Below are 25561 nucleotides of genomic sequence, written 5' to 3' on the forward strand. Positions count from 1 at the left end.
CAGTTTTCATGACCCAGGGTTCCTCAGGTGTAATTACCCCAGGAGCTTGTGCGGGGAGCCCCAAACACCTTCAGTCCTGACTGCCTTGTAAGTCCAATCCCTGGGGCCTATGCCTCGGAGGGCAGCCTTCTGCAGTGTGGACGTCTGCAGGCTGGGCCTGAAGCCAGTGGCGGCTTCGATGCCTGAGAGCAATTCTCGCAGGTGTCCCCGCTTTCTACGGTAACAGCAAGTCTGTTCCTTTCCGCCTGGATCCCTGTGGGCGTTTTTCTCCGGCTGGTTCAGAGTGGAGGTGAGAGCCATTGCTGGCACTTCCGTCTTTCCTGGTCTTTTCCTGACTCTTGTCCTCTACCTCCCTGCCATTATAAAGTGTCTGAACCTGTCGCAACAGGTTATCTAAGACTGATTTGGTCCATACGCCTGTTGTAGTAGCTTCCTGCGGATATCTGGAGCCCACCGAGTGAGAAATCTATCTTTTGAGATCATTCCTCCCTCTGCACTTTCGGGATCCATCTCAGTGAATCTGCGAAAGGCTCCTGTAGTCTATCTAGGTATTTACCAGGAGCTTCCTTCTCTCCCTGTCCTGTGTTTGCCCACTTGGCATCGTTTAACGTCTTAGAGCGCACTCGCTGGAGTCCTGACAAAGTGACTCTGATCGCATCTTCCTTTAGCCATGTTCGAATCCCAGTGTGATTCTGTTGTGGGGGAGTCTGATTCCTAGTAGGGAAGGCGGCTATCTCAGCCTCTGCCTCTTCTGAGGATCCCTTACCAAGCCATCCATCCCCATATGCAATGCCTGCACGGGGTCCCCCTGCTGGGCAACCTGCTGCCACTGGCCTACATGAAGGAACTCAGCGGAGCTCCCCTCATAGTTAGTTTACTTGCAAACATTCATGCCGAGGAAAAGCAGCCAGATACAGAACTATTTCATTTCTGAAGAAAACAGGTCAGAGATTGCTTGGGGATGGGTGGGAGGCGTGGCTGACAAGGGGCATGAAGCAAGCTTGGGCAGCCGTCTGTATGTCTTGATCTTAATTCAGCTAAAGCTTTTCTGGGTATATACACGTGTCCAAACTTACTGAACTGTACACTTTAGGCATGTGGGTTTTTGTGTTGTTTGAAACCTCATCTGTACATCCATGAAGCTGTGAATAAAGCAGCACAGAGGGAAGGATATGAAGCATAGATTTCCCCAGTCGGTGCTGAGAGGTGAGGCCCCTGGTGCTATGGAAAGTCCATACCCCTGGTCCCCCATGCCGGGTGTCCGCTGGACCCCCAGGGGAATTGTCCTTCGCGCAAGGGTGCCAGGAATTCTCAGGCTCTGGAAATGGCAAACCCTCGTATGAAATGGGTGGTAGCTGAGAAGGAGCTTTCTCTCCTCTTGACCAAACCATCATCAGGTGAAGTCTTGGATTTTTCAAGTGTTTCCTACGAGTCCATGAAGGGTAACTACTATGTACCATGGGTTTATCACAAGTTTCTCCGTGAAGGAGCCTTCTCAGCCCCCAGCATCTTAGATCATTGGATTAATTGGGAAAAAGCTAAGTGGATGGGTAAGATGGCTCCTCCAGGTGATTCATGTTACTGCAATTAACCCATCAAGGCCCTAGCTCCTGGTTAAAAAGGTGCCTTTCCTACCACGTAAGGCATGCTGCCATTGAAAAACCTTTCTGTAATAGCAAGGGTTGAAAGTCATTGAAAACGCTCTTTGTCTTCGGATTCGGTAAGGTCAGGGGTGTGTTTTGAGATTTACTGAGCGTGGCACTTCCTCCGATGGGAGTTTTTCGAACACTGTCTCTGTTTCTATTTTACTTTAAAAAGCTTTTATATTCTTTGTATGTGGTTGCTTTGAACTCGTTGTCTTATATGGTTGAAAACACATGCTTCTATCCATCACGTACTCTCACCTCATTTCTGCTGTGTTTTTTTTTTTTTTCTTTTATGGAGCTGTATTTTTTTTTTTTTAGTAAAACTGGAAAGTTTTTCCTTAAATTTCAAAACTGAAGTTACACACCACATTTTTGTACCTGAGAATGAAGAGAAAATTTTAAACAGTGGAAATGGAGGAGGGATTTAATATGGAAATAGTAAACAATAATAATATAATCGGAGTAGAAACAGTATGTTTGATGGAATCAAGTAAATTTTGGTTTGGGAACAGGAAAGTGTAGTCTTTCTATCTGGAAATTAGATGGACTCTTTCAAGCCAATTAAAATGAGCCTATTATGAGTAAGATAAATACTTTTCCGAAAAGAATTATATAAAAGAGAATGTGAAATTTCCTCCCTGTATGCTTAACATGTTAGGCTATATGAGTAAATTTCTGGAAAAAAGACATCATCAAAATTCAATTTTGAAAGGATATGTACATATCTCTATATATGTACTGTATGGCCATATTTCCATTCATCTACTGCTGGACACATAGATTGTTTTTATGTCTTGGCCATTGAAAGCAATGCTGCTATGAATATTGGGATGCGCATATGGGAGGTCAGAGGTCAGAGTCCCCCCCATGAGAGTCTCCAGCCATCGCCTGTCCATCCCAGTCCTGCCTCTTCCCCCGATCCTGGGACCCAGAACACAAAGTGTGGAGAGCATCCTGCTCACCGTGTGCTGGAACCTCAGCGGGGGTGCTCAGCTGGTGCTCAGGGGTCCCATGACACTCAGGGGACAGCTGAGCCCTCGCTGGTGAAGGATGAGTGTCAGTGGCAGCAGGAGACGCAGGCACGTCCCTAGTGGACGAGGCAGCCTGTAGATGGAGGAGGTAAATCTGAGGTGTTAGGAGGCCCGCAGGAAGCCCGGGCAGATGACAGAGTCTGTGTGTACCCTCCTGGGCCAGATACTCCTGGGACCCCTATGTGTTCCCGAGATGCAGTGACCAGAGTAGACGCCCTGCCAGCCGGGGGAGAGAGAGGGAGGGGGACAGTGTGCTGGGCCAGGCTGCCCTCAGGAAACGGACAGATGGTGACACCGTGGATCAAGAGTTGGCACTTGAGCAGGCTGGTTGGCGACCCTGCCCCTGTGTCCAGGACTCCTCTGCCCGGTCGTCCAGGTGAGATGGGCCGTGGAGGAGAACTGATCTCTGGAGAGGCAGGGGCAAAAGGCGCAGAGGCCCAGGTCCCCACAGGGCGGCCCTGGAGTGCAGTGTGGCGGGAAGGCCAGGTCTCTGACTCTGCTGCCCACGTGACTCCCCCCAGGGTCATGTCCACCATCCTGGGCATTTAGCTGTACCATTACCATGAGGATTTCCACCAGCCCCCAGAATTTCCCTGCCTGAGGATGCTACTGGCTTAAATAGAGCCCAGCATGAGTGACTCAGACCTGGAGCACGGAGTCCGCTATCTTCTGGAACAGCTGGAGACCCTGGAGCCCACTGAGGCCGAGGGGGATGTGAGGAGGACTTGAGGTGGGTGATGGGGGCAAATGAGGATGGCAGGGAGCCATCCGCATGGACCACACAGAGCAGAGCCTTCTGTGGCTGGAGCTGGACCAGGAGCAATGAGGAGGCTCAGATCCCTATTGCCCTGGACTGCAGTCTGGGAAGACTTTCTGGGGCTGGCATGTTTGAGAGATCATTGAGTGGCAGTGAGAAGCTTTCTTTTCTATTTTTGGGAGACATGTGGAGAAGCAGTCCTATGGATGATGTTTTCTCTTCTTGGAACTACAGCAGCAGCTCCAGAACAAGCTCTGGAAACATCTCCAGGCCTGGAGCCAACTACACCTCTACTGCCCACCAGAGCTCCAGAGTTAGAGCAAGTCCATCTTTGGTACTTTTTAAAATGTATACTAACGTGTTTATTCTATGGTATAAAGTCCACTTAAAATAGAATTTAATAGTTTGATTATCTTAGATTGTACCTGTAAATTGCAGTACGTTCATTGACAATGTTACATAACCCCATTAAATGTCTATTTGAGAACATTTGCACTCTTTTCATTGCTACACAACATTCCATTTTGGAAACAGCACATTTGGCTTTCACCTGTTGATGGACATTAGGGTTTTCACCTTTGGGTTCTTCTGAACAACGGTGCTCTGAAATACTTGTGTAAAGGCGTGTGAATATCTGTGTTCACATGCGTTTGGGTATTGATGTAGGAGGGGAACTTTGGGATTGACTGAAAACTGTAGGCTTGTCCTTTTTAGAAACTGCTGAAGGTGTTATATACAGTGGTTGTACTATTTGACAATCCCCCAGAGTTGAGGTGTAGAACCTCTACTTATTCATTTGTATTGCAGTTTCCTCTCTGTCTTTCTCTCTTCCTGGTCCCTCACTCTAGGAAACAAGCCTGTATATTACAAGTTGCTATATGAAGAGGCATCTGTGGCTTAACATTGAGACCATCAGACAGAGGAGCTCTTGGGTCCTGAATCAATGAGTCCACAGCCCCAGACCCCTGGGAGACACTGGCAGAGGCCTCCAGTTGAAGCATGGCCGATTCCTGGTCCACAGATAGTGTGAGATAAGAAATGTTTGTTGCTTAAGTCACTCAAGACTGGCTAATGTTGTCACACAGAATGGACCACTCACACAGCCATCAAGCATCAGGCCCTGTCTCCTGCCTCCCCACTGTCCCCCTACTGTCCTGCCAAGCTCCCACCAGCCACACTAGCCCTGGCTTCATCTCTGGACAAACACATTCTGTGTGTCCATACACTTGTGCCTCCTTCTGGGATAATCATCCCCAGATGTGTGAATGGCTGGCGCCTTCTCATTCCACTGCTGGGGACAGACATGTCCCCTCAGTGCAGACTTTCCATGACCCCATTGTGGCACCTTACTGTTTTTCAACACAGAACTTGCTCCTTTCTGTCTTTTCTTTCTGGGTTTCTCCATTTCCCGCTCCAAACTGTGGCCCTGGTGGTTCTTTCTCTCACCACCCCCACTGAGTGCTCAGGGCACAGCTGGTCAATGAATAGATAAGAGGCTCCATTCCTCCACTGAGAAGCTGGGATGCTGATAGGAGGAGGTATGGGCCAGCTCAGGGGCAGGGGAATGTGTAGGAGTGCAAGGGACACTCTTCTCACCCCAGTACTGGACACATCACCCCTTTAAGGGGAACCACTCATACTACACACCAAGCAGGGAAACCGCAGCACACACCATAGCTCTGAGAGACTTCAGGACCTCAGCATTCATTGGGCCCCAGGAGGGAATGTGACAGGATCCATAGGAACCAGGGGCTTTGAGAGGGACCTTGAAGAGGACCCTCAACCTCCTCTTCAGCCGTGGGGTGTCTAGTTGCCTTATGAGGACTCCTCATCACAGCCAGTGCAGCTGTTCTGACCTGGATTCCACATGAGGCCCAACAAGGTGGTCTTTGCCTCAGTCCAGGGGAAATTGATGTATGTTTCTGTCACTGTCACTGCCCCAAGGTCCACCCCTCCCCTGACCCCAGTCCCTATGGTCCCTTCCTCTGATGTGTGTCAGTGTATACTTGTGCTCACACCCAGAGAATCTATTCCCCATTGCCAGAATATTCTGGGGTCCTAGGACCTCCAATTCCCACGGCAAACCATGTGGCAGGGAGGCAGCCCTAGCCTAGGGGATCCTAACTCTCCCTTCATCTCAAGACTCTGCCCCTGCCAAGGCTGATTAGTAGTAAAAAAACAAAAAACAACCCCCCCCACACACACACACTAAATACAACTCCACAGGGTAAAACGTATTATTGGCTGAAAATTTATACAAGCAATATATAATTTTGAACCTATTATCTGACTCAGTTGACCAAGTACAAATTATTCTTAAAGAAATCTTCCAAAGACAGAATCTATAGTCACGAAATTGTGATTAGGATAAAGAAAACTTGACGTTTATTTTTTTAGAAATTGATATCAAGTCCAACACTTTGCATTTAAAAGAAGGATATTCCAGCCAGGAGTGCCCAGGCTGACAGGCGCCCCTCCCCGCCCCCACCGGCCCCGGAGCGAGTGCGCAGGCGTGAGCGGCTGCAGGTGGAGGGCGGAGGCGCAGAGGCGCCTGAGCCCCCAGGACCCGTCCTGACGGAAGGGAAGTTGGAGACTGAGTCGGTCCCCACTGCGGGACGCCCCGCACCAGGGAGCAGCGCAGACACGAGTAAGTGCAGCTCGACCGCAGCCCCTCACCGCGCGCCCCCGCCTGCCCAGCGGCCAGCGGCCCCCGACTCCTGCAGCCCCGAGGAGCGCGAGCCTCCCTCGGTCCTCGGCTCCGGGGTGGCCGCCATCGGCCGCAGGGTGAGGACGCCGGGCCGGCGCCCCAAGGCGGCCGTTGAGCGGTGGGCGCCCCGCGCGCTCGCAGCCCTCCCTGCTCGGCGCCCCTCGAGTCTCCTCGCGGCGGGGCTGCCCCCACGACCGCGGGGGGCGGCCTCTGGGTCTGCGGACGCCGCCTGGGCCCGGTCGCCACGGGCTCGCGGTTCCGGGCCGGGGAGGTGCCGCCGAGGAGCCCGAAGCTGGGGCCGCGGGGCGCGCGTGTCGGGCGCGGTGGGTCCGCAGCTGTGAGAGATCTCTGCTCCCGGGATGCGCGCGGGTGATGGGGGCGCACAGCTCGGGGATCCCGTCCTGGCCGCCGGCAGCGGCTGTTCAGAAGGGACTCCGTGCTCTTTCCTACAGGCTTCCCTGGTGGCTCAGACAGTAAAGCATCTGCCTGCAATGTGGGAGACCTCTGTTCGATCCCTGGGTCGGGAAGATCCTCTGGAGAAGGAATTAGCAACCCACTCCAGTACTCTTGCCTGGAAAATGCCAGGGATGGAGGAGCCTGGTCGGCTAAAGCCTAGTCGTCTAAGTTCCCTTTCGCTTTCAGTGTTTTCAGGCTTCATTGACTGACTCGAACTAGCTCACAGAGAGCTTCCTGGAGGGCAATTTGTGACATACTAACACCTAAGCAAAGTTTGCAGTAAAGCAGTCTCCGCCTTTTTATGTTTTTTGCGTATGGAGGGCTTTTTGAACAGTTTATTTGTGTTTCTGTTCCTCTTTTCCAGCAACAGACCATTGAGAAACGGCATTACTCGAAGTTGAATGAGCATTTAAAATTTTATTTCTGCACAGTAATCATAGATGCTCAAGTATTTGCGAATTCTAGCGGCCTAAAAGAGCTCGGTTGTTTGTTGGTTTGGTAAGTTTTGCTTGAAGGGAAGACTTTGGAATCCAGAGAAATGTTCTTCTCATGTCGAAGTAGTATCCTATTGTGACTATGTACCACATCTTTATCCATTTGGCAGTGGACGTTTAGGTTGCTTCCACATCTTAGGCATTGTAACTAGTAGTGCATTATCTTCTCAATGTACAGCTTTCTCCCAATATATGTCCAGGAGTGGGGTTGCTGGATCATGAGGTAGTCTTATTTTTTGAAGAGCCTTCATACTGTTTTCCATACTGGCTACACCAATTTACATTCCCACCAACAGTGTCAAGTGTTTCTTTTTCTTCACATCCTCGCCAACACTGATTTGTGTTCTTCTTGATGATGGCTATTTTGGGAGATGTAAGGGGGTAACTTCTGTTGGTGTGGATTTGCATTTCTTTGATGATTACAAATGTAGAGCATCTTTCCTGTGCCTCTTTGCCATCTGTATGTCTTCTTTGGAAAAAATGGCTATTGAGAGTTTGGGCCGTTTTTAAATGAAGTTAGTTTTTTGTTTGCCATTCAGTGGTATGAATTCTTGATATATTTTAGATATTAACCCCTTAGAAAATATATGAATTGCAAATATTTTCTCCCATTTCATTTCATTTCATTTCGTTTCATTTCTCTGTTTTATTTTGTTGACCTCTGCTGTAATTCCACTTGTTACTTTTTGCTTTCTTTTGTTTTTAGGATCAGATCCAAAAATCATTTCTGAGATGGCTGGTCAAGAGCTTTCTACCTGATTTTTTTTCTAGTTCTGTGGTTTCAGGTCTTCTACTCAAGGCTGAATGCATTTTGCGTTGAGTTCTCTGTATATTGGAAGAGAGTGGTCCAGTTTGACGGCTTTGCACATAAGTGTCCAGTTTTGCCAGCATCATTGATTGCAGAGCCTGTCCTTACCTGCCTTTTATATTTTTGGCTTGTTTGTTGGTGGAGAAGGGAATGGCAAACCGCTTGAGTGTTCTTGCCTTGAGAATCCCATGAACAGTATGAAAGGCAAAAAGATATGATACGGAAAGATGAACTCCAGGGTAGGTAAGTGCTCAGTATGCCACTGGAGAAGAATGGAAAAATAACTCCAGAGAGAAAGAAGAGATGGAGCCAAAGCGAAAACGACGCCCGGTTCTGGATGTGGCTGGTGATGCAAGTAAATCCCGATGTTATGAAGAACAATATTGCATGAGAACCTGGAATGTTAGGTCCATGAATCAAGGTAAATTGGAAGTGGCCAAACAGGAGATGGCAAGAGTGGACGTCGACATTTTAGGAATCAGTGAACTACAATGGACTGGAATGGGTGAATTTAATTCAAATGAACATTACATCTGCTACTGTGGGCAAGAATCCCTTGGAAGAAATGGAGTAGCCCTCATAGTCAACCAAAGGGTCTGAAATGCTGTACTTGGGTGCAATCTCAAAACTGACCGAGTTATTTAAGGACAGGAACATAAAGCCACAACAGATGAGACGGTCAAGTCTGTGTGGCAGATGACAGGCTGCGAGCACCAGTTTGTCCCTGGGCCTCTGTGTGTCCAGTCTGAGATGCTGAGCCTGCTGGGCTGTGAGCCCCGTGAAGGCAGCTGTGTCATCACGGCCTGCACTATGGTGATGGGTGTGGACAGTGGGGCCAGACTATGTGAGTCTGTCATCCCAGCTGCAGCCCCTGCCACCTTTAAGGCCTTGTGTCACAGGGTCTTGACCTCCTTGGCCAAAGGTGAAACCCTTCTCATCAGGTTTGCTGTGGAAATGAGAAACTCTCAGATCTTAGGAAGCTGTTGCTTATCCCGCCTTACACGGCAGTTTTCTTCTGGCCTACCAGAGTGAGCCCTGGGTTCCACACACACACGCTCACTCACACTGACATTTAATAAGCACTGTGGGACGAGATCCGGAGAAGGCAATGGCAACCCACTCCAGTACTCTTGCCTGGAAAATCCCATGGATGGAGGAGCCTGGTAGGCTATAGTCCATGGGGTCGCAAAGAGTCAGACATGACGGTGCGACTTCACTTTCACTTTTCACTTTCATTCATTGGAGAAGGAAATGGCAACCCACTCCAGTGTTCTTGCCTGAAGAATTCCAGGGACCTGGGAGCTTGGTGGGCTGCCGTGTGTGGGGTCACACAGAGTCGGATACGACTGAACCGACATAGCACAGCAGCGGCAGTGGGATGAGAACAGAAGAGGAACAAACATGGGAGAGGTAATTGGGGGACAAGAAAAGAGACTGGAGGCACTGCCTGCATGGGACACAGCTCCCACATGTTCCAGGGTTTTTCCCACCTCTGTCTCAGGACATCCCTAGATATCCACGTGGGCATAATCCTCGTGTGCACGTGAGGACACGGACAGGCCTTGAGAGACACAAGGACTCATCCAGGATGGAGAAGAGGTAGGAATGAGGAGGCGAGCCTGGTCTGCCTACCCAGAGCTGCACATAGACCCTGCCCGGGAGCTGTGTGGAGGGCTGTGTGGTGCAACTGTGTGAGAACCGGGGCTGCGTGGATGAGGGGTGAGCGGTCAGTATCCCGAGGGCTATATGTACAGGTGTCAACTGTCAGTTCAAGGAGGGGACCCCCGGGTGGTGAAGTCACTTCCTTGTCGGCAGACCCTAACAGAACTCGGAACCCTGTAACCAGGCAGCCACGTTCTAGTAACAGCGCCACAGCCAGTTGGGGCTCACTTGGCTGGAGAGACTTGATCCAGAAGGATGTTCTCCCGCTGTGTCTCGACTGACCAGGGCTTCTGCTTCAGGAAACCCTGGAGGGAGAGGTTTTTCAGATGTTTCAGGCGGTTCAGCGCTCAACCTGGATGCCTCTGGTCCTTTAGCAGGAGGTCCCCAAAGGTAACAGCAGGCAACCTAGAGGTGGCCCCACCAGGCCTGGCCGCCACCGGGAGCCCTCCCTGGGCAGCGCCAGCTGCCCTCATCTCCAGGTGTGGGGAAGTGGGACTTGAGGGGAGGTTCTCCCTCTGGGCAGGAACAGGTTGGTGGGCACATCGTGACCTGGTGGTCCGATCACCATCACACCTGAGGACAGGCTGGCAGTGGGGAAAGAGGATCCCTGAGGTGCTCTTCTCTGTGCCAGTGTGGATCCAAGGCCCTCAGGCGGTCGGGTGTCTTCTTCCTCGGTGGAGGTCTGTGCAGAGAGTGGTGGGCATGTGTCTGGAGGGGAGAGGTCTGGGGGTCCAAGAAGCACCAGAGACAGCTGGCCGGTGGCCTGAGACTTTCTGCCTGGCTGGCGGGCACTGTGTTCACAGGGCTCCTCCCGAGACTGCGGACAGGCGCCGGTCTACGGAGCCCCCTGCTCCATCTCCCCGCACGAGGAACGGGAGGCCCAGAGCAGCAACAGAGCCCAGGGCGGGCAGAGGGTGAGTGCCAGCCGGGAGGAGACCCTCCAGCCAGGAAGTTCCGGGTCCCAGAGCCACCCTGGCGCTCCCCTGGGTCCCTCCTAGAGGCCTGCTCCCAAAGGAACCTGGGAGTGTCAGGTGTGCGACACGCCCTCGCGGCCTAGGCCCTGAGGTGTCCAGATGCAAAATCACTGTTTACGTCCATGTGGGAATCTCGGAAGGAGATTGTGAAAGGATTTCACTTGATGTTCCCCAAGGAGCCTTTCCACATGTTTCTACAGTGTATCCTGTATTAACTCCATCCCCACGTATCCATGTGGGCCTGAGAACCCTGATGCCTCTCACCCCAGGATCAGCCCCTGTCACCCCAGTTCTCACCCCCAAAATGGGATGTGTTGGTCACCGCCACAGGGGACGCAGTTAACACGCGGGGAGCTGTCCAGTACAAACTGCCCCGAGACGCTAACACACGTAACCGTGGCCCTTTGCCAGTTCACTCGTGATGCCAAGACGTTTATTCTGTGGAGGGCACTCCTGGCCCTCCCCTTGCCATGATTCCCGAGGCTTGGGGCCTCAGTCTGAGCTCCAGCCCCTGCCTTCCTGTAGTCCTTGGTGCGGCCTCTGACTCTTGTCTCTTCCTCGTTCCACCCCAGGGGGAAAATGTGTCCCCAGGGGACAGGAATGAGCCCTGCAGGGTGTGGAGCGTGCAGAGACGCAGACTGGAGACGTTGGTGGGCAACCTGGTGCCTGCCTTCCTGGGCGGTGACCCCTCCTACCTCCCCAGATTCCTGGGTACCTACAGGGCTTTTGGCAGCCCTCAGCAGGTGCTGGACCTTCTCTTCATGAGGTGAGCACTTCCCCTCCCCCACTGGGGACTCGGGGGGACCCGGTCCCCTTCCAGCTGTGAGTGGTGGGAATGGCTCTCCACCTCTCTGAGCCCCAGTGGCCCCCTCTGCACCCAGAGGGTAAAGGGAGGAGCCGCCCCCAGGGTGTCTGTGGGGACTACGTGGGTGCGTCCTGGAAAGGGCTTTCTGGGCGCCTGGAGCCCTGTTAAGGCTGTGGTTGTGCTGAGTCATCTCGTTCCTCCTCCCTTCGAGGAAGCCTGTGTCTCGGTGGTCTCTGAGCCTTTGACTTTGTCCCAAAGCGTTTTCCCAATTGCAAGGTGAGGTGTGAGAGGTGCCCTGCCCTGGGGCATTGAGAACAGGGCTCCCTGGGAGTGATGAGTGGCGCCCCAGGCACTTGGATGGGGCCGGTTGGGCTCATTCGCTCTTGAAATATAAAGGAAGGCGCATGAGATGCAGGCACTTTTCTGGGAAAACCATCATGTAATGCATGGAGCAGACAGCAGTCCTGCCCCCCAGGGCATCAGTTCTCTCGGTGAGGGGGAGAAGCCTGTCACACTAGCCATCACATGTGGGGCGTGTCTCCAGTACTGACCATGTGACGCCTCCCTGGCCTCCTGTAGGTACGGATGCATCCTCCCGTACTGCGATGCGGATGGTGGAGCCCTGCACCAGCTGAAAATGTGAGTGGATTTTGATTCAAGAGGGACTGACTCCCTTCCCCAGAGAACTGCCCGGAGTCTTGGGGTTTCTGAATGGGCAGGGCTGGCAGAATCCTGGATCCCACATAGCTTCTGGTTCCCCCTGGGGGCCGAGGTCTAGGGGGCTTCTCGTGCAAAACAGGAAAGGAGGCCAAGAGAGCTGTGGAGGTGTCTGGCGTGCTGTAAGCAGCCTCTGGGAGGTCAGAGTTCAGAGTCTGCCCCATGAGAGTCTACAACCCTCGCCTGTCCATCCCAGTCCTGCCTCTACCCCCGATCCTGGGACCCAGAACGCAAAGTGTGGAGAGCATCCTGCTGACCGTGTGCTGGAACCTCAGCGGGTGCTCAGGGGACCCGTGACACTCGGGACAGCTGAGTCCTCGCTGGTGAAGGATGAGTGTCAGTGGTGGCAGGAGATGCAGGCGCGTCCCTAGCGGACGAGGCAGCCTGTAGATGTAGGAGGTAAATCTGAGGTGCTATGAGGCCCGCAGGAAGCCTGGGTAGATGACAGAGTCTGTGTGTACCCTCCTGGGCCAGATCCTCCTGGGACCCCTACGTGTTCCCGAGATGCAGAGACCAGAGTAGATGCCCTGCCTGCCCTCGCAGTGGTGACAGCAGGGGGAGGGGCAGGGCAAGGGACAGTACGCTGAGCCAGGCTGCCGTGAAGAAGCGGACAGATGGTGACACCGTGGATCAAGGGCTGGCACTTGAGCAGGCTGGTTGGCGGCCCCGCCCCTGTGTCCAGGCCTCCTCTGCCTGTTCTGCCAGGTGAGATGAGCCGTGGAGGAGAACTGACCTCTGGATGGGCAGAGGCAGAAGGCGCAGAGGCCCAGGTCCCCACAGGGCAGCCCTGGAGTGCAGTGTGGCGGGAAGGCCAGGTCTCTGACTGCTACCCACGTGACTCCCCCCAGGGCCATGTCCTCCATCCTGAGCACCTGGCTGCACCTTTACCCTGAAGATTTCCAGCAGCCCCCAGAATTTCCCTGCCTCAAGATGCTCCTGGCTTACATAGAGCTCAACATGCCTGCCTCGGACCTGGAGCAGCGAGCCCGCCATCTCCTGGCACAGCTGGAGACCCTGGAGCCCACTGAGGCAGAGGGGCATGGTGAGGAGGACTCGGGCTGGGTGAGGAGGACGGGGCCGAATAAGGAAGGGAGGGGGCTGGGCCACACAGAGCAGAGCCTTCTGAGGCTGGAACTAGGCCAGGAGCATTGAGGAAGCTCCTCAGATGACTATTCCCCTGGACTGCAGCCTGGGAAGGCTTCCTGGGGTTAGGGGGCATCTTGGATTGAGATTTCAGGGCTAAGCAGCGAGTAGGTTCCTGTCTTTGGGATGCATGCACAAGCAGTCTTACTGACAGCGCTTTCTCTTCTGGGAGATACAGCCCCCGCTGGAGAAGCAGCTCTGGAAACATCACCAAACCTAGAGCCAGCAGCACCCCTAGTAACTGCCACAGCTCCACAGTTAGAGCAGACTGAAAGCCCAGCTCCTACTGAAGGTCAAGCTCTACATCATGTAACCATGCCAGCTCCAAACCCAGAGCCGCAGCATACTCATGCTGTGGCTCTCAATGAAGCGAGGAAGTGAGGAAAAGCACCTCCAGGCTCGACTTCTAGATGCAGAGAACGTGCAAGAAACAGCCCTCTTCCTCCTTCCGATCTTCAATCACCCACAAATCCTGTGCCTGCGCTGCTTCTGCAGCCTCAGTCCCCAGGCTTAAGCCATCGTCGGCCAGGGCACTGCCTTGGCTCTGGAGCTCCTTCGTGCTTTGCAGTCAGCTGTGGCTCCGGTGTTATCCACCTGTGGTTCTAGAGACCCCAACAGACCCAGCTCTTCTAGCAGCTGAGGCGCTGGAGCCAGCTCCTCCCCTAATATCCCTGGAGCTGCTCCCAGATCGTCAGCAAGCCTCGCCTGGGAAAGGCAGATGGTGTGCTGCCCCAATGCCTGCACCAGCCCTGGAGCCTGTCTCTTCACCCCTATAATTCCCTCTCTTAACCTGTGTTTTGGTTTTTTTAGTACATGTATAAACTTACTTTTTCTATGAAATAAACTTAGATAGAAATTGAATTCTTTGACTTTTTCAATTGTGTGTGTGAGCGGCATGGAGACCATTCACGACGATCCATGAACACGTCTGTTCTCTATTGCACAGCATCTGCGTCCTATTTGACGACGAATAATCCTGCAGTCTGGGAGAGCAGTGCATGCGACTCTCCCCTCATCTGTTGATGGACATGGGGACTATGTTCCCCTTTGGGCTCTTGTGCCTAGTGCTGCTCTGAACCCTTGTGTGCAGGCTTGTGACTTTCTGTGTGTGCTACTTCCGGGTATTGTCGTAGGAGTGGAATGTGGGTGTCGACTGAATACCATGTAGTCAACTTTTGGAGGCCCTGTGGCAGGAGTGTTCCATTAGTGTTTCCATTTCCGCTTCTTCATCAGTGTTGCAGTTTCCTCTCTGCCACACATTTCCCCCGCCTGGTCCCTCATTCTGGGAAGCCGCCTCTGAGGAGGCCTTGTGGCCCTCCCCTGAATGAAGCGGCTCGTGTCTCAGCTGAGTCCACAGCCTCAAACCCCTGGGAGACACTGGCAGAGGCCTGCGGCTGAGTCGTGGTCCGTTCCTGCACCAACGACAGTGTGACATCCAGCCTGTGGTCATCGCCTTGCTTCTGCTGGATCTGTCACCACCCCAGACCCACTCCCCCTCTGACCCCCATGCCCTAGTCTCACTTCTTCTGACGTTAGTGCGAGTGTCGTGTATATTTGTGTGGACGCCCAGAGACATCTGATCCAGATGAGTGGGGATGTTCTGGGGTTCTTGGCTCTCTAATTCCCAAAGCCAAGCCAGGGTGTGTGGTGCAGCCCTAGCCTAGGGTGGCCTGAGACTCTGCCCCTGCTCCGGGCCCGGGGTTTCCCCACTCCTATCTGGGCTTCAGTTTTCCAAATGTACAGTGACCCGTTAAGCAAGGGGCGCTCAAAGCCTGCACACCGTCTGCCCAGCCTCCCACAGCTCTGGGTGCTTTACGGCTGGGTGACAGAAGCAATCCTAGGCCTCCCTAGTAGTTGGAAGGCACCCCTCAATGGCTCTGTGGGCCTCTCTTTGCTGCGGCGAGGGAGAGGGTTCAGACTCACTTAACTTTGTGCACTGAAGGATAAGGAGCGTTTCCCCAAGAACGGCTGAGGCACTGTGACTGATGGAAGATGACTTTGACGTGGACCACGTGCAAGAATGTGATGTGCAGAATAGACGGGCAATCTTTACTCATGGTACTTACGCGAGGAGATGTCTCCGAAACGGGGATTGTCACGTTACAGTTCACACGGTGTTTTAACAGAAGTAATCTATTCCTTGATATTACATATTGTAGTTTAGAGGACAACTGAAATAATAATGTTTGGCTCATGCAGATCAGTATCATCACGGAAGCGGATCGGGCCAAGTGTGGTCCAGGGGCCTCAGTAAACACAGACTAAGTTGCCCTGTGGTCTAAGAGGAAATCGACTGATTGGCCCCCTCAGTTTTCATGACCCAGGGTTCCTCAGGTGTAATTACCCCAGGAGCTTGTGCGGGGAGCCCCAAACACCTTCAGTCCTGACTGCCTTGTAAGTCCAATCCCTGGGGCCTATGCCTCGGAGGGCAGCCTTCTGCAGTGTGGACGTCTGCAGGCTGGGCCTGAAGCCAGTGGCGGCTTCGATGCCTGAGAGCAATTCTCGCAGGTGTCCCCGCTTTCTACGGTAACAGCAAGTCTGTTCCTTTCCGCCTGGATCCCTGTGGGCGTTTTTCTCCGGCTGGTTCAGAGTGGAGGTGAGAGCCATTGCTGGCACTTCCGTCTTTCCTGGTCTTTTCCTGACTCTTGTCCTCTACCTCCCTGCCATTATAAAGTGTCTGAACCTGTCGCAACAGGTTATCTAAGACTGATTTGGTCCATACGCCTGTTGTAGTAGCTTCCTGCGGATATCTGGAGCCCACCGAGTGAGAAATCTATCTTTTGAGATCATTCCTCCCTCTGCACTTTCGGGATCCATCTCAGTGAATCTGCGAAAGGCTCCTGTAGTCTATCTAGGTATTTACCAGGAGCTTCCTTCTCTCCCTGTCCTGTGTTTGCCCACTTGGCATCGTTTAACGTCTTAGAGCGCACTCGCTGGAGTCCTGACAAAGTGACTCTGATCGCATCTTCCTTTAGCCATGTTCGAATCCCAGTGTGATTCTGTTGTGGGGGAGTCTGATTCCTAGTAGGGAAGGCGGCTATCTCAGCCTCTGCCTCTTCTGAGGATCCCTTACCAAGCCATCCATCCCCATATGCAATGCCTGCACGGGGTCCCCCTGCTGGGCAACCTGCTGCCACTGGCCTACATGAAGGAACTCAGCGGAGCTCCCCTCATAGTTAGTTTACTTGCAAACATTCATGCCGAGGAAAAGCAGCCAGATACAGAACTATTTCATTTCTGAAGAAAACAGGTCAGAGATTGCTTGGGGATGGGTGGGAGGCGTGGCTGACAAGGGGCATGAAGCAAGCTTGGGCAGCCGTCTGTATGTCTTGATCTTAATTCAGCTAAAGCTTTTCTGGGTATATACACGTGTCCAAACTTACTGAACTGTACACTTTAGGCATGTGGGTTTTTGTGTTGTTTGAAACCTCATCTGTACATCCATGAAGCTGTGAATAAAGCAGCACAGAGGGAAGGATATGAAGCATAGATTTCCCCAGTCGGTGCTGAGAGGTGAGGCCCCTGGTGCTATGGAAAGTCCATACCCCTGGTCCCCCATGCCGGGTGTCCGCTAGACCCCCAGGGGAATTGTCCTTCGCGCAAGGGTGCCAGGAATTCTCAGGCTCTGGAAATGGCAAACCCTCGTATGAAATGGGTGGTAGCTGAGAAGGAGCTTTCTCTCCTCTTGACCAAACCATCATCAGGTGAAGTCTTGGATTTTTCAAGTGTTTCCTACGAGTCCATGAAGGGTAACTACTATGTACCATGGGTTTATCACAAGTTTCTCCGTGAAGGAGCCTTCTCAGCCCCCAGCATCTTAGATCATTGGATTAATTGGGAAAAAGCTAAGTGGATGGGTAAGATGGCTCCTCCAGGTGATTCATGTTACTGCAATTAACCCATCAAGGCCCTAGCTCCTGGTTAAAAAGGTGCCTTTCCTACCACGTAAGGCATGCTGCCATTGAAAAACCTTTCTGTAATAGCAAGGGTTGAAAGTCATTGAAAACGCTCTTTGTCTTCGGATTCGGTAAGGTCAGGGGTGTGTTTTGAGATTTACTGAGCGTGGCACTTCCTCCGATGGGAGTTTTTCGAACACTGTCTCTGTTTCTATTTTACTTTAAAAAGCTTTTATATTCTTTGTATGTGGTTGCTTTGAACTCGTTGTCTTATATGGTTGAAAACACATGCTTCTATCCATCACGTACTCTCACCTCATTTCTGCTGTGTTTTTTTTTTTTTTCTTTTATGGAGCTGTATTTTTTTTTTTTTAGTAAAACTGGAAAGTTTTTCCTTAAATTTCAAAACTGAAGTTACACACCACATTTTTGTACCTGAGAATGAAGAGAAAATTTTAAACAGTGGAAATGGAGGAGGGATTTAATATGGAAATAGTAAACAATAATAATATAATCAGAGTAGAAACAGTATGTTTGATGGAATCAAGTAAATTTTGGTTTGGGAACAGGAAAGTGTAGTCTTTCTATCTGGAAATTAGATGGACTCTTTCAAGCCAATTAAAATGAGCCTATTATGAGTAAGATAAATACTTTTCCGAAAAGAATTATATAAAAGAGAATGTGAAATTTCCTCCCTGTATGCTTAACATGTTAGGCTATATGAGTAAATTTCTGGAAAAAAGACATCATCAAAATTCAATTTTGAAAGGATATGTACATATCTCTATATATGTACTGTATGGCCATATTTCCATTCATCTACTGCTGGACACATAGATTGTTTTTATGTCTTGGCCATTGAAAGCAATGCTGCTATGAATATTGGGATGCGCATATGGGAGGTCAGAGGTCAGAGTCCCCCCCATGAGAGTCTCCAGCCATCGCCTGTCCATCCCAGTCCTGCCTCTTCCCCCGATCCTGGGACCCAGAACACAAAGTGTGGAGAGCATCCTGCTCACCGTGTGCTGGAACCTCAGCGGGGGTGCTCAGCTGGTGCTCAGGGGTCCCATGACACTCAGGGGACAGCTGAGCCCTCGCTGGTGAAGGATGAGTGTCAGTGGCAGCAGGAGACGCAGGCACGTCCCTAGTGGACGAGGCAGCCTGTAGATGGAGGAGGTAAATCTGAGGTGTTAGGAGGCCCGCAGGAAGCCCGGGCAGATGACAGAGTCTGTGTGTACCCTCCTGGGCCAGATACTCCTGGGACCCCTATGTGTTCCCGAGATGCAGTGACCAGAGTAGACGCCCTGCCAGCCGGGGGAGAGAGAGGGAGGGGGACAGTGTGCTGGGCCAGGCTGCCCTCAGGAAACGGACAGATGGTGACACCGTGGATCAAGAGTTGGCACTTGAGCAGGATGGTTGGCGACCCTGCCCCTGTGTCCAGGACTCCTCTGCCCGGTCGTCCAGGTGAGATGGGCCGTGGAGGAGAACTGATCTCTGGAGAGGCAGGGGCAAAAGGCGCAGAGGCCCAGGTCCCCACAGGGCGGCCCTGGAGTGCAGTGTGGCGGGAAGGCCAGGTCTCTGACTCTGCTGCCCACGTGACTCCCCCCAGGGTCATGTCCACCATCCTGGGCATTTAGCTGTACCATTACCATGAGGATTTCCACCAGCCCCCAGAATTTCCCTGCCTGAGGATGCTACTGGCTTAAATAGAGCCCAGCATGAGTGACTCAGACCTGGAGCACGGAGTCCGCTATCTTCTGGAACAGCTGGAGACCCTGGAGCCCACTGAGGCCGAGGGGGATGTGAGGAGGACTTGAGGTGGGTGATGGGGGCAAATGAGGATGGCAGGGAGCCATCCGCATGGACCACACAGAGCAGAGCCTTCTGTGGCTGGAGCTGGACCAGGAGCAATGAGGAGGCTCAGATCCCTATTGCCCTGGACTGCAGTCTGGGAAGACTTTCTGGGGCTGGCATGTTTGAGAGATCATTGAGTGGCAGTGAGAAGCTTTCTTTTCTATTTTTGGGAGACATGTGGAGAAGCAGTCCTATGGATGATGTTTTCTCTTCTTGGAACTACAGCAGCAGCTCCAGAACAAGCTCTGGAAACATCTCCAGGCCTGGAGCCAACTACACCTCTACTGCCCACCAGAGCTCCAGAGTTAGAGCAAGTCCATCTTTGGTACTTTTTAAAATGTATACTAACGTGTTTATTCTATGGTATAAAGTCCACTTAAAATAGAATTTAATAGTTTGATTATCTTAGATTGTACCTGTAAATTGCAGTACGTTCATTGACAATGTTACATAACCCCATTAAATGTCTATTTGAGAACATTTGCACTCTTTTCATTGCTACACAACATTCCATTTTGGAAACAGCACATTTGGCTTTCACCTGTTGATGGACATTAGGGTTTTCACCTTTGGGTTCTTCTGAACAACGGTGCTCTGAAATACTTGTGTAAAGGCGTGTGAATATCTGTGTTCACATGCGTTTGGGTATTGATGTAGGAGGGGAACTTTGGGATTGACTGAAAACTGTAGGCTTGTCCTTTTTAGAAACTGCTGAAGGTGTTATATACAGTGGTTGTACTATTTGACAATCCCCCAGAGTTGAGGTGTAGAACCTCTACTTATTCATTTGTATTGCAGTTTCCTCTCTGTCTTTCTCTCTTCCTGGTCCCTCACTCTAGGAAACAAGCCTGTATATTACAAGTTGCTATATGAAGAGGCATCTGTGGCTTAACATTGAGACCATCAGACAGAGGAGCTCTTGGGTCCTGAATCAATGAGTCCACAGCCCCAGACCCCTGGGAGACACTGGCAGAGGCCTCCAGTTGAAGCATGGCCGATTCCTGGTCCACAGATAGTGTGAGATAAGAAATGTTTGTTGCTTAAGTCACTCAAGACTGGCTAATGTTGTCACACAGAATGGACCACTCACACAGCCATCAAGCATCAGGCCCTGTCTCCTGCCTCCCCACTGTCCCCCTACTGTCCTGCCAAGCTCCCACCAGCCACACTAGCCCTGGCTTCATCTCTGGACAAACACATTCTGTGTGTCCATACACTTGTGCCTCCTTCTGGGATAATCATCCCCAGATGTGTGAATGGCTGGCGCCTTCTCATTCCACTGCTGGGGACAGACATGTCCCCTCAGTGCAGACTTTCCATGACCCCATTGTGGCACCTTACTGTTTTTCAACACAGAACTTGCTCCTTTCTGTCTTTTCTTTCTGGGTTTCTCCATTTCCCGCTCCAAACTGTGGCCCTGGTGGTTCTTTCTCTCACCACCCCCACTGAGTGCTCAGGGCACAGCTGGTCAATGAATAGATAAGAGGCTCCATTCCTCCACTGAGAAGCTGGGATGCTGATAGGAGGAGGTATGGGCCAGCTCAGGGGCAGGGGAATGTGTAGGAGTGCAAGGGACACTCTTCTCACCCCAGTACTGGACACATCACCCCTTTAAGGGGAACCACTCATACTACACACCAAGCAGGGAAACCGCAGCACACACCATAGCTCTGAGAGACTTCAGGACCTCAGCATTCATTGGGCCCCAGGAGGGAATGTGACAGGATCCATAGGAACCAGGGGCTTTGAGAGGGACCTTGAAGAGGACCCTCAACCTCCTCTTCAGCCGTGGGGTGTCTAGTTGCCTTATGAGGACTCCTCATCACAGCCAGTGCAGCTGTTCTGACCTGGATTCCACATGAGGCCCAACAAGGTGGTCTTTGCCTCAGTCCAGGGGAAATTGATGTATGTTTCTGTCACTGTCACTGCCCCAAGGTCCACCCCTCCCCTGACCCCAGTCCCTATGGTCCCTTCCTCTGATGTGTGTCAGTGTATACTTGTGCTCACACCCAGAGAATCTATTCCCCATTGCCAGAATATTCTGGGGTCCTAGGACCTCCAATTCCCACGGCAAACCATGTGGCAGGGAGGCAGCCCTAGCCTAGGGGATCCTAACTCTCCCTTCATCTCAAGACTCTGCCCCTGCCAAGGCTGATTAGTAGTAAAAAAACAAAAAACAACCCCCCCCCCCCCACACACACTAAATACAACTCCACAGGGTAAAACGTATTATTGGCTGAAAATTTATACAAGCAATATATAATTTTGAACCTATTATCTGACTCAGTTGACCAAGTACAAATTATTCTTAAAGAAATCTTCCAAAGACAGAATCTATAGTCACGAAATTGTGATTAGGATAAAGAAAACTTGACGTTTATTTTTTTTAGAAATTGATATCAAGTCCAACACTTTGCATTTAAAAGAAGGATATTCCAGCCAGGAGTGCCCAGGCTGACAGGCGCCCCTCCCCGCCCCCACCGGCCCCGGAGCGAGTGCGCAGGCGTGAGCGGCTGCAGGTGGAGGGCGGAGGCGCAGAGGCGCCTGAGCCCCCAGGACCCGTCCTGACGGAAGGGAAGTTGGAGACTGAGTCGGTCCCCACTGCGGGACGCCCCGCACCAGGGAGCAGCGCAGACACGAGTAAGTGCAGCTCGACCGCAGCCCCTCACCGCGCGCCCCCGCCTGCCCAGCGGCCAGCGGCCCCCGACTCCTGCAGCCCCGAGGAGCGCGAGCCTCCCTCGGTCCTCGGCTCCGGGGTGGCCGCCATCGGCCGCAGGGTGAGGACGCCGGGCCGGCGCCCCAAGGCGGCCGTTGAGCGGTGGGCGCCCCGCGCGCTCGCAGCCCTCCCTGCTCGGCGCCCCTCGAGTCTCCTCGCGGCGGGGCTGCCCCCACGACCGCGGGGGGCGGCCTCTGGGTCTGCGGACGCCGCCTGGGCCCGGTCGCCACGGGCTCGCGGTTCCGGGCCGGGGAGGTGCCGCCGAGGAGCCCGAAGCTGGGGCCGCGGGGCGCGCGTGTCGGGCGCGGTGGGTCCGCAGCTGTGAGAGATCTCTGCTCCCGGGATGCGCGCGGGTGATGGGGGCGCACAGCTCGGGGATCCCGTCCTGGCCGCCGGCAGCGGCTGTTCAGAAGGGACTCCGTGCTCTTTCCTACAGGCTTCCCTGGTGGCTCAGACGGCAAAGCATCTGCCTGCAATGTGGGAGACCTCTGTTCGATCCCTGGGTCGGGAAGATCCTCTGGAGAAGGAATTAGCAACCCACTCCAGTACTCTTGCCTGGAAAATGCCAGGGATGGAGGAGCCTGGTCGGCTAAAGCCTAGTCGTCTAAGTTCCCTTTCGCTTTCAGTGTTTTCAGGCTTTATTGACTGACTCGAACTAGCTCACAGAGAGCTTCCTGGAGGGCAATTTGTGACATACTAACACCTAAGCAAAGTTTGCAGTAAAGCAGTCTCCGCCTTTTTATGTTTTTTGCGTATGGAGGGCTTTTTGAACAGTTTATTTGTGTTTCTGTTCCTCTTTTCCAGCAACAGACCATTGAGAAACGGCATTACTCTAAGTTGAATGAGCATTTAAAATTTTATTTCTGCACAGTAATCATAGATGCTCAAGTATTTGCGAATTCTAGCGGCCTAAAAGAGCTCGGTTGTTTGTTGGTTTGGTAAGTTTTGCTTGAAGGGAAGACTTTGGAATCCAGAGAAATGTTCATTTGATGAAATTATGGTGCACCCTTTTGCAATTTTCAATATCTAATTCAGGGTAATTTTCAGATTGTTTCCAGAAGATGTATATTTTGTTTGAGAATAGTTTGGGTTTTGTCCTGTGGTTTTTTCTGTGCTGTTTGTTGGTACCTACTTAGGAGGCTTCAAAACAATCTAAGGTACTATGCTTTGTAACACAGAGATAGGTTGTGTTTCTCTATCGAAATTGTTTCTTGAGTTAGCAAATTTTCCACTTGAAACAGTCAGGGATGACTTGTTAAAACCCTGCAGTTCCGACTCCTGTGATTAGGAAGTACGTTGTTTCACTGTTGAAGATAACGGCAGACATTTCAAAGATGGGCAACAGGTACACAAGAGAAATTTGAGTACTGAGTTCGGTGCCTTGGTGTCCTCAATAAAACTGAATTTCTCTTCTAAGGGAAAAAGGACGAAAACCAGCTGGTGATGACCACGGCTCTTTCCGTACGCCAGACACCCAGAGGAAGGGGAGGAGGTGGAGTGATTCTCAGATGGATTGGCCGTTTGTTCATTTACCAACCACAGACTTTCTTTCCTTGGTGTTTCTTAACTCCCAAAGAAATTATAGAAGTGTGGTTCCTTACCCAGATATTTGAATGGGAAAGATCCTTTCAATTCCTAGGCCGGTGGTGAGATCCACTGTGTAGCTTTCATCTCCCTGAACCTTGTAAGTAGCTCTGAGAGCATCCTCTTCTCTCTTGAGTTAGGCAGAAAGGGAGGGTGGTGGAGCCTTGGGGGGCAAATGTTCCAAAAGCTGGAGCAAAACTTAATCACTGTCTTCGAAGAAATAGACTGGATGCCAGAACTTTGATCTTAAGGTCTCTTGCAACATCAGGGAAATCAGTAGTAGTAGAAGTATTCCACACCATATAGAAGTCCATGAGATCAAATGTATTATTGACTGAAAATTGATGAACGGAAAAGAACATTTTGAAACTTTCTGATACCTGATATTTGACCCAAGTCAGTCAACCACGTACAAGGAACGATTACTAAAGAATCTCCCCAAAAGGGAATTTATAGTCATTCAGCTGTGATGTGGTTAAGAAAGCTGTCATTTATTTTTTTTAAAAAAGCGAATCCCAACTAAAATATTTTCAGTTAGAAATAAACATGGACACACCACAAATAGTTTGCTGTGCTATGTTTTCAAAGCAAGGTCAAGGAACTAAAATCTCCTAGTGAAGTTTTCTCTTGAAAATACTTTCTCAACACTGTGTTTCAAATCTTAGTGTAATTCCTGTTGCAGTTTTTATGAGGTTCAGAATTTAAACTGTTGAGGAATTGAAGTTCTCTGAGTTCAGATGACTGAGTCAGAATTAACAGGGTTAAACTGGATGTTAAAACTATTACTAGCACACAATTTACTTGTATTTAAATGTACTAGTTTGGTGGCTATTTAAGTTCATCCTATGATTAACATTTTTGTGGGTATAATATGTATGCGGAAATATCAAATAACTCAAAATTTCGAAAGCACATCATTCTGTTTCCCACGTGACAGTGCTGAGTGGGTGTTCACCCTGGGGAGACTGCGCTTCCTCACGTGGTCATTCAGGAACCCAGACTTCTCCTGTCGTTGGCCTCCTCTGTTGTGGTCCTTTAATGGACCGGTACCTGGGGGTACAGAGTCGACCGACAAGAAAGTAAAAGAGGGAAGAAAAGAGGCTGATATTCCCTGGTTTACGCAGTATGCCACGATAACACTAGGGCAAAGAGCTAGCACCGTCTCCGTAGGCTCAGGGCGCCCTCTCAAAGAGGTCTTGAAAGCCTGGGCAAATAAGTAGACATGATGGACACCTGTGCTCCGTGGACGCAGCCTGAAATGGAGAGAGGGAGAGAGAGGGAGAGAGAAAATGAGGAAAGACACGGGGACCAGTGCTCTGGTGGAACAAAGGCATTTATTCAACATATTGTGGGCATATATATACTCTCTTACCAGATAGCCCTTTTTAGCAGAGATAGGGATCAAAGATCTAACAAGTCATCTAGAAAGCCGGAGGCTAGAATTTAGAATTATTCTCTAGAGAGGGGGTTGGAACAGTTACTTTACGTATCAGAAAGGAGGAGACTTGCAAATAGCTGCTGTTCACCATATGGAATTTCCATAGGAATGAGATACATGAATTTCTATTATCCCCGAAAGCTGGCTTGCCAGCTCTGGCACCTGTATTCAGGTGCTGTTAAGGAACATAGATTTCATGCAAGACTGAAAACAGCACACAGGAAGCCTCCTGTTAAATGTATCCTGACAACTCCCCGTGTTTTATATTTGTCAAAAAACGTCCTGACCATATGAGTTTGTTTAGTATAAACCAATCCTAGAGAAAGGCAACGGTAAACAACAAATCAAGTCACCAAGACAAACACCAGAGTTACAGTTTCAGACCTGATGCTGTGAATAATATTTTGAAATCAACCTCGTGGGTATAGCCCAGATAATTAAACTGCTAGTTGCTCAGCTAAAGTCTCTAGATTAGTGGAAGAAGGCAGACGTTTTAACAAGGAGTTCTTTTTGTACTTACAGTGAGGCATTATTTATGTTTCATCAATGAATTTTGATTTGTACCCAGTTGTAGGTATTATAATTAGAATGACCAGGAGTAAGACAGCATTGAGTAGAATCTCAATCACAATCAAAAGGGAATCATTTTTTATCAAGTATCTAGTTAGCAATTAATACAGGTTACAGAAGGTAAAGTCTTATTAGCATGTCCTTGTACAATGTCCGTTCCAAGCTTCAGGTTTTTAGGTACTCGCAACAGGTTTCCATGTGTCTCGTAGTTGAGGCCCAGTCTGTTAATTGATTTGAAGGCGAGGTGGGGAGTTTTTCTGTCAAGTCACTCAAGAAGTCCTTTGTCATGGTAGTGAATTCTTT

The 25561-nt window shown here is 51.0% G+C and overlaps 3 protein-coding genes across 8 annotated transcripts in view; all 3 read left to right on the forward strand.

Annotated features, from left to right (window-relative positions):
- The first annotated feature begins 3307 nt into the window (after window positions 1–3307).
- Window positions 3308–8169, forward strand: LOC145539550 (uncharacterized). Its single transcript, XM_081573627.1, has 4 exons — window positions 3308–3391; window positions 5868–6464; window positions 6962–7095; window positions 7798–8169. The coding sequence occupies exons 1-4, from the start codon at window positions 3308–3310 to the stop codon at window positions 7820–7822; spliced, it is 840 nt and encodes a 279-aa protein (XP_081429753.1). The 3' UTR covers window positions 7823–8169.
- An 827-nt stretch (window positions 8170–8996) lies between these two features.
- Window positions 8997–14061, forward strand: LOC145538013 (ral guanine nucleotide dissociation stimulator-like). Of its 6 annotated transcripts, none has more exons than XM_081569240.1 (8): window positions 8997–9309; window positions 9401–9498; window positions 9715–9951; window positions 10365–10475; window positions 11108–11301; window positions 11920–11979; window positions 12906–13099; window positions 13373–14061. In XM_081569240.1, the coding sequence occupies exons 3-8, from the start codon at window positions 9817–9819 to the stop codon at window positions 13579–13581; spliced, it is 903 nt and encodes a 300-aa protein (XP_081425366.1). In that variant the 5' UTR covers window positions 8997–9309; window positions 9401–9498; window positions 9715–9816; the 3' UTR covers window positions 13582–14061. The 6 variants fall into 6 exon arrangements, with proteins under 6 accessions (XP_081425366.1, XP_081425369.1, XP_081425367.1 ...); XM_081569243.1 differs by having other exon boundaries at window positions 13379–14061; XM_081569241.1 differs by having other exon boundaries at window positions 9746–9951.
- A 4753-nt stretch (window positions 14062–18814) lies between these two features.
- The window catches only part of LOC145539551 (uncharacterized), a 73155-nt gene continuing 66408 nt past the window's right edge, over window positions 18815–25561 (forward strand). The window contains exons 1-2 of the mRNA XM_081573628.1: window positions 18815–18898; window positions 21380–21977. Of these exons, the coding sequence (XP_081429754.1) occupies window positions 18815–18898; window positions 21380–21977 (682 nt within the window). The remainder of the gene's footprint in view (window positions 18899–21379; window positions 21978–25561) is intronic.

This window comes from Giraffa tippelskirchi, chromosome 2 (assembly GCF_054371585.1).
Source record: "Giraffa tippelskirchi isolate mGirTip1 chromosome 2, T2T-mGirTip1v1.2.pri, whole genome shotgun sequence".
NCBI classification, from domain to species: Eukaryota; Metazoa; Chordata; class Mammalia; order Artiodactyla; family Giraffidae; genus Giraffa; species Giraffa tippelskirchi.

Bases quoted from the DNA above. Each gene is read 5' to 3' on its own strand.
- LOC145539550 (XM_081573627.1), top strand. From the start codon at position 3,308: ATGAGTGACTCAGACCTGGAGCACGGAGTCCGCTATCTTCTGGAACAG. The intron at 3,392-5,867 runs GTGAGGAGGACT...TGCATTTAAAAG, and splicing joins CCACTGAGGCCGAGGGGGAT to AAGGATATTCCAGCCAGGAG. The intron at 6,465-6,961 runs GTGGGTCCGCAG...CCTCTTTTCCAG, and splicing joins GGGCGCGCGTGTCGGGCGCG to CAACAGACCATTGAGAAACG.
- LOC145538013 (XM_081569238.1), top strand. The intron at 9,952-10,364 runs GTAACAGCAGGC...CTGTGTTCACAG, and splicing joins TTAGCAGGAGGTCCCCAAAG to GGCTCCTCCCGAGACTGCGG. The intron at 13,100-13,372 runs GTGAGGAGGACT...CTCTTCTGGGAG, and splicing joins CACTGAGGCAGAGGGGCATG to ATACAGCCCCCGCTGGAGAA.